General features: G+C 37.7%; 2 protein-coding genes across 2 annotated transcripts; one reads left to right on the top strand and one right to left on the bottom strand.

Annotated features, from left to right (window-relative positions):
* Positions 1–1,376: 1,376 nt before the first annotated feature.
* On the bottom strand, positions 1,377–5,080 carry LOC133528888 (RNA polymerase II-associated protein 1). Its single transcript, XM_061866379.1, has one exon. The coding sequence runs from the start codon at positions 4,980–4,982 to the stop codon at positions 1,410–1,412; it is 3,573 nt and encodes a 1,190-aa protein (XP_061722363.1). The 5' UTR covers positions 4,983–5,080; the 3' UTR covers positions 1,377–1,409.
* Positions 5,081–5,346: 266 nt separating this feature from the next.
* Positions 5,347–5,963, top strand: LOC133528934 (translation machinery-associated protein 16 homolog). The gene has a single exon (XM_061866444.1). It carries the CDS (start codon positions 5,460–5,462, stop codon positions 5,949–5,951), a length of 492 nt encoding a protein of 163 aa, XP_061722428.1. The 5' UTR covers positions 5,347–5,459; the 3' UTR covers positions 5,952–5,963.
* Positions 5,964–6,993: the final 1,030 nt, after the last annotated feature.

Here is a 6,993-nt window from a genome sequence, read left to right on the forward strand (position 1 = left end):
AGCATGTAGAGCAAAGAGAAGTATAATGTATAATATACAGGATGTTTATTTAGTCACCTGCAATGCAATAATTTACGGGCTGAATAAATAGGCCATACTTACTGAGCAACTTTTACTATGGGACCCAGACGGTGCAAGTGTTATTTCAAACGTAAAACTTCTATAAAATTATGACGTTTACTTCACACTTGCACCGTTTGGCCTATAAAAATCGCTGCTAACTTAGCTTGGTCTGACTCTAGCTCTACGGTTAGCGTACGCGTTGCGCCAACGCTCAGTTGTCCTCACCCTGCATAGGTATAGAGGCACAGGCTTCGTCTAAGCAAAAGCAAAGTTCAAGAAAGAATTTATGAGACGTGGTGGCACAGTGTCGCACTTCAAATAAGGTGAGTGAGTACCCAGTATCGATCTTCCTCCATCAATTCCATCGGCAACAAAAAAAAGTTTTATAGGTACATATGCCCCCTATTAGAATGTTCCTTTACTTTAAATGATGTATATAATCACTTTAAATAATGTATATATTTAATTAGACAGCTTGAGATCGCACAAGCTTTAAACCAGTGGTGGGCAAACTTTTTTCATGGGGGGCCAGAAAATTTAAAAAAATCCGAGGAGGGCCGGAACTGCAGTATAAATACATTTTAATTTGAAACCGTTATCTCTCGAGCTATATACTAATTATTTCGAAGGACCGTCGGCGGGCCGGATGAAAGCCTTGTGCGGGCCGGAGCTGGCCCGCGGGCCGTACTTTGCCCACCACTGCTTTAAACATTACTGCTGCGATATGTGTATGAGATAGTTCGGAAAGTTAAGGTGGTCGTACACGGGTCGAAACGAAATAAAGTAACAAAACAATTTCTTCTAGATATGTTACAACATACAAGAATACACAATGGGGAGAAACTCTCCACTTGTGATGAATGTGACAAGATATCTTTACGCAAAGATGACTTACATAGAACACAAATAAAAGCATGACAAAAGAGCCCTACTACTGCGATATATGTAAATATCAGTTTCAAGCAAACCACTATTTAGTCTAGCTAGCACATCAGAATGAATATGAGCTATAAACGCCAAAAAAGTAATATTTAACGATATTCTTTTAATATTTCTCTAACTCAGGCTGTATCGCTACATATAAGAATACAGACTGGTGTAAAACCGTTCAGTTGTGATGTGTGTCATAGCTAGTGGGGTACCGGTATCGTCTTAATAAGTGCAGTATATAATAAGAAATAAAATGTAACACATTTTTCGTTCGACTGTTTTAATTACAATAGCAATAACAAAATTAAATCTTAGAAAGCTAGTTTTCTTTACACAATCGGACAGATTTTCAAGAACGTACAAATTTAACTTTTTTTTGGAGCTTGAGTTTTTCATTCTGATCTACATATAATATGCTAGATCTGCTGATCTTTTCGGCGATTCCAAGCTTCAACGTGGTGCTGCGCTATTGCATATGCTGTTGTACTAGGTCTGACCAGATTCGACGTCAAAGCGCGATGGTATGACTTTATCAGGGACACTTCAGTCTCCTCTGGATATAAATAGTCCTTCAATTCATAGCACAAGCGGTATTCTGGGCAATCCAGAGCCCTCAAGCAACCCGCATACTCAGACCAAATGAGCTTCCGCCATTTTACATCATGTCTTTGAGCAAGAGGCACTAAAACGCAAGCAGCGAAGTTGCAATCCCCGTAACTAACCGACTGGAACTGCTCCAGAAACTGAATGTAAAATCCTTGGAAATTACTCAATCCAGTAAGCTGTTGATCGAAGTTGAACTCGCTACTCCTCTTAAATAAAACCTCAAGGCATTTCTGTAACAGGATCTTGATCCTCGCATCCAAGAATAAAGAATTATCACACAGAAAAACGCACATTAATCGACAGAATCTATCCGTCACGTTTATGTCTTTCAGGAGATCGGGAAAGCAGTATTCGTTAAATAAGATCCATTCTAAACTGCTCCTGATGACAAACTCTTTCGCTGTTGACGCTTTGACGTTTAATCCCAGAACTTTTTGAGGATTCTGCTCTTGACTCTTGCTGTACAGATGTAAAATGGGCAAATATATCCAGTCTCTTGGTAGGATCGGTTCTTGCCATTTCCGGAGTACAATATTAGCGCCAGTGTCTTTGTAACTCATGTTTATAACTGTGCTGTAACACAATTTAATCTCTTCTATTGATGTGAGTGCCTTTGAGAAGCCATCAGCGTCAGACAAAGATACCAGGTTCATTAACCTTTCCGCTGTGAACCACTGCTTATTGAACACGATATTTCTAAACAAAAACTCCAGGTCACCACCCTTATCAACTCTAAGAATGTAGCATAGTTTGTTAGCCACAGCATACAACAAATCTTTCTTAGATTCAGGCACGTCAATTTTCACGGCATTTTTTATTATACTGATCACAAGATCTGTCTCCGTTCTTGTGAACCAATTATCACTCAAACTCGGCGATTTATGAGCGAGTTTCTCGATGTATGGCTCAAGGTTATGTACAAAAGTTTGTGCGATTCTTTCGTCATTCACAGCTTCAAGAAGATTGAACAAGGATGCTAGAAATGGGATAGGAGACAAACAGTTAAGTATTGGTAATGTTTTTAGTTCAGAGTCAATAACTGATGCGCCAAGGCACATCAAGTTCTTAGTGAAATGCAAATCTTTTGTTTCTATTCCTGACAGCAAATTCGAACTTGACTCAAGGTGTGCTACGATGTATAAAAATCCAGCAGAATTTGAAAGTTTGTTCAGGGATTCCTTTAAGAAGCCCATATCCACTTGATCAAATGTAATAATTGTTTTACAGCAGTCCAGGACAGAGCACAGCAGGCGCAGGTGACCACAAGTGTAACTTTCATTTTGAGATATTTGCGCCAGCCATTTTCTCGCTCCTTCTTTCAGTAAAATACAGAGCTGCCCTTTATTACTATCTGGCAGTTTTTGTGTGCACCATATTTTGCTGGCAAATTGTAGAATTACTCCCGCATGGGTAGCATTCAATACTGATGATGTAACTAACACATCTGTGCTTTGGACATGTATGTACAAAGCTGATAATAAAATGGGAAATATGGAGAGGGATTCATCCACAGCAAGATCATGGTGTAGCAAGTTAGTCATGATGCAGAAGGCTTCTATTTGGACGCGAAGGCCACTTGTCCTGTCTGCTACTGTGCTTATAGATTGCAAAACAGGTTCTAATATGAAGTACTTTGATAATAATGACTCTCCAATCTCTCTTGATTGTAAAGAAAGGACTCTGAATAACCTCATAGCTAGTTGTGACAAATGGTTATTCTTGTAATTCTTAAAGATATCTTTAACACTGTTCATCAAATGTTCCATTTTAACTATTGTCATGGCTGTTTCAGGTGAATCTCTAGCAAGTCTAGTCAAAATTTGCAAGCAATATTGAACAGAATTTATATCTGGTTTTGTATTTCCTAAAATGTACTGTACTCTTGTAAGAATATCAGTTCTCAATAGAGCTGCTATAATATCTACTTCAGCCAAGTGGTAATCTTTTAATTCTGACTCTTTTGATTCCAATTCTTCAATTTCTGACTTGTCATTTTCGAGACAAGGCTGCTGCAGGCCGGCTTCAAATCCTAATAAGGCATCTAAACTTGCTTCATCTATCCTATTATATATTAAGTTTCTTATAGCTTTCAAGGAAGGTTCAATAATAGCCTCTGCCTTGTCATCTAATGAAAATCGTAGAACAAAAAGTATTTTACTGAGCGGTATGTCTATTATGCCTTTGTAAGTGCCTGCAGAGTAGTATTCCAAAACTCCCGCTAGTGTGTTCAAAGCAAAGACTCTTTGCTGAGTTACCATGGAGCGAGTTAGTTCAAAAATCTCTGTAAGGGTGTATCCCGGTCTATGAGGTTCTTCACCGTGATGGAAAAGGGTTTTGGTTTCTTCTGTATAAGGTAAGGTGTATGGTAAAAGGTACCCTTTGAAATCAAAGCGGGCTTCATAAGGTGTGTCAGGTGTTATGATATTGCTTTCTTTTATGCCTTTAACCCACTCAAGTTTATCCTTCTCTAATGAATCAAAATGCAGCCATTTATTGACATTGGGGTGGGATAGTATGTCATTATCCCAAGCACCATCATCAGTCACTAATGACTGCATTGGTACATCCTGAGGTGACATCTTCTGGCTCTTTGGCGAATGTTTATCATTTACTGAGATTGGGTTCTCATTTTTCCTTTTAGCTTTGATAAACTTAATCAAATTAGGATCCATTTCGGCAAGTAATTTTTGCTGTTCCTCCAATATTTCCTTTTCAGACAGTTTACTTAACAGATTAACATTTTCAGTATGGATGACATCAGCATCTTTTGAAGACACAATGTAACTTTTTTCTGGAAGATTAACTTGATTAGACACATTTGTTTTACTTGCATTTGATGGCTCATCAATATCCATTTTTGATACTTTCTCTTGCTGCTTCTTTTGAATGTATAATGAATGGATACTTTTTGAACCAGGTGCTACATTAAAATCGCATTTCATAGCTACAGGAAAGCCTTGAGCAGGCATTGGTTTGAAACTCAAATCTAGATCACAATTTGTGTTTTTTTCTATTATATGGCTCATAACAGAAGGTATGATTTTAGGATAGTATACCTGGTCGTCGTTCATTTCTGTTTCCTTTGGAACATCTTCCATATTCTTCTCTAAAATGTCTCCCATAACGGAGCCAGTGCTGCTTTCGAACCGGACTTGCTTTTCATTTTTGAGGCCCTTAGACTGTGCATATTTTGAAGGCTTACGCCCAACAGATTTCTCAGACTTACTGCTTGAGGGTTTTGGAGTTTCTGTCACTTGCGGTCGCAGATTTGTTACTGAAGCCGACGGGCGAAAGTTAGCGTCTTTGTTCTTTTCACGTAAGTATTCTTCTTGCATTCGTAGAATGTCTTCCTCATCTTCTTCAGGGTTAGGACGTTTAAGCATTTTGTATAAATAATATTGCCGATCTATCTATCAACAAATGTATGAATAACGATAATTTCACTGTGAAATACTGCATACGAGTACGACTCCGTTGTTTTCATGATAGTGACATTAGATCACGGTTTGTGAAGGTTGTCATTCCATTCCATACTATCATAGAATAACAAACCAACTCAACAAAAACACGCCAACCTAAAATAAATTTTAATTTACAGCCCTTACAAATGAAATAAAATATATATATTTTACTTCTTTAAGTTAAATTTTACATAAAGGAGTTCTTATTATGTGGAAATAAAAAGTATTCGCGTCATGCTTTTTAAATAACCCTATCTGTAAACGCAGCACTTATGTCAATTTGACATATCAACGAACACGTGACCATGACTTAAGGCTTATAGGTTAGGATTTTATTTTGAATTTTGAAATCACTACTATTTAGTTTTGTTAGTGAAAGATAAAATAGAATAAGTCAAAATGCCTAACATGAAGAAAAATATGGAGAAACTGAAACATCCGAACAGCAGGAAAACTCAAAAATTAGCAACAAAAATGAAGCGAAACGAAAAAAAAGATCAAAACAAACTCGGCACTCACATCAAACAGAATTTAATAGGTGAGAAAATCCTCTGGTTCAAGGAGAGAATTCCTGAAGATTGTCTAGTATTAACCAAGGAGCAGACATTGGAGTTGATTGAAACTTATTTAGCAAGATTTGATGAAGAGCTAGAACAGATTGCTTTAAAGAATTCTATAGGTCATCGTAAGAATCGTCATCAGCATGCGAGTAGGGAAGACATCATTAACATTACTAAGAAGAGGGAGCAGAATGAGTTTGAGACGTGTGGTCTGGAGATGCCGGATCTCCTAGATGCGGAGCAGATGCAAGTATTGAGGAACTGGAATGGAGAACTGAGGTTTCTGCAGCATTTCAAGCTTAAAAGATTTGCTAGAAAGCATTTAATATAATTTTAAGCACAAGACTGTTTTTTTTTTGCCTTTCTCACACTACACACACTACACTTCATCAAATATTTACATCAAGGTCAATGTGAGTAAGTGTGTATAAAGTATAAGGGCCTTCATCACTTCTAACTCTTACCAGTGGCAGATTTGCCCTAAGGCCCAGTAGGCCCGGGCCTGGGTGGCAAGACATTAGTGGTGGCAGTCTATATGATGGATGCTGAGAAAGGGGTGGCTAGTAGTTACTAGGGGGCCTGGGGCCTAGGGCGGCCAACACTGCAGATCCGCTACTGACTTGCATTTGTATATATACTCCTGCCAATGCCGATGGTCCCGGGTTTGAATCCCGGTAAGAGCATTTAATTATGTGATGAACACAGATATTCGTTCCTGAGTCATGGGTGTTTTCTATGTATATAAGTATATTTTCAATATACATATGTATATTGTTGCCTAGTACCCAGAGTACAAGCTTTGCTTAGTTTGGGGCTAGATCAATCTATGAAAAATTGTTCCCAAATATTTTTTAGTTCATTTTTATACTCCATTTACAGAACGTTGGTAGAGCAGAAGGAGCAAAGCTTTTTTGTTCTTGCCCAGTGAAGGTCTTCCCAACCAAAATTTTTTATCACTGGTCTTTCCCACAATGATCGTACATTAGATGGTGTTGACTGAAAATAGTCAATTGTTCAATCTTGAATTTGAGTGTTTCTTAAAGAAATGCCACTTTCATAAATTTTGTGTTTTTTCACTCCGAATCACAAGCTCTTTTGATCCTGATGGAATATAAAAATGTCCCAGAGTTTTTTTTTTCTATTTTGTATGTATGTAATATATGTCACTTTATTGCACATAAACAGGTTAACATAAAACAGACAAAACAAAACAAAAAAATGTCATTTACAGTCAACCAATTAGATTTCTAGGCCACTAATAGAACCATGCCATAAGGACTTCTACGACAGTGCTTATTGAGTGATGCATGTCAAGTATCTAGTAGTTAAAGCAACAAGGTTCTATAGTGGCCTAGGATTCTAATTGGTTGACT

This window comes from Cydia pomonella, chromosome 20 (genome assembly GCF_033807575.1).
Source record: "Cydia pomonella isolate Wapato2018A chromosome 20, ilCydPomo1, whole genome shotgun sequence".
Classification (NCBI taxonomy): Eukaryota; Metazoa; Arthropoda; class Insecta; order Lepidoptera; family Tortricidae; genus Cydia; species Cydia pomonella.

Bases quoted from the DNA above. Each gene is read 5' to 3' on its own strand.
- LOC133528888 (XM_061866379.1), bottom strand. From the start codon at position 4,982: ATGCTTAAACGTCCTAACCCTGAAGAAGATGAGGAAGACATTCTACGA.
- LOC133528934 (XM_061866444.1), top strand. From the start codon at position 5,460: ATGCCTAACATGAAGAAAAATATGGAGAAACTGAAACATCCGAACAGC.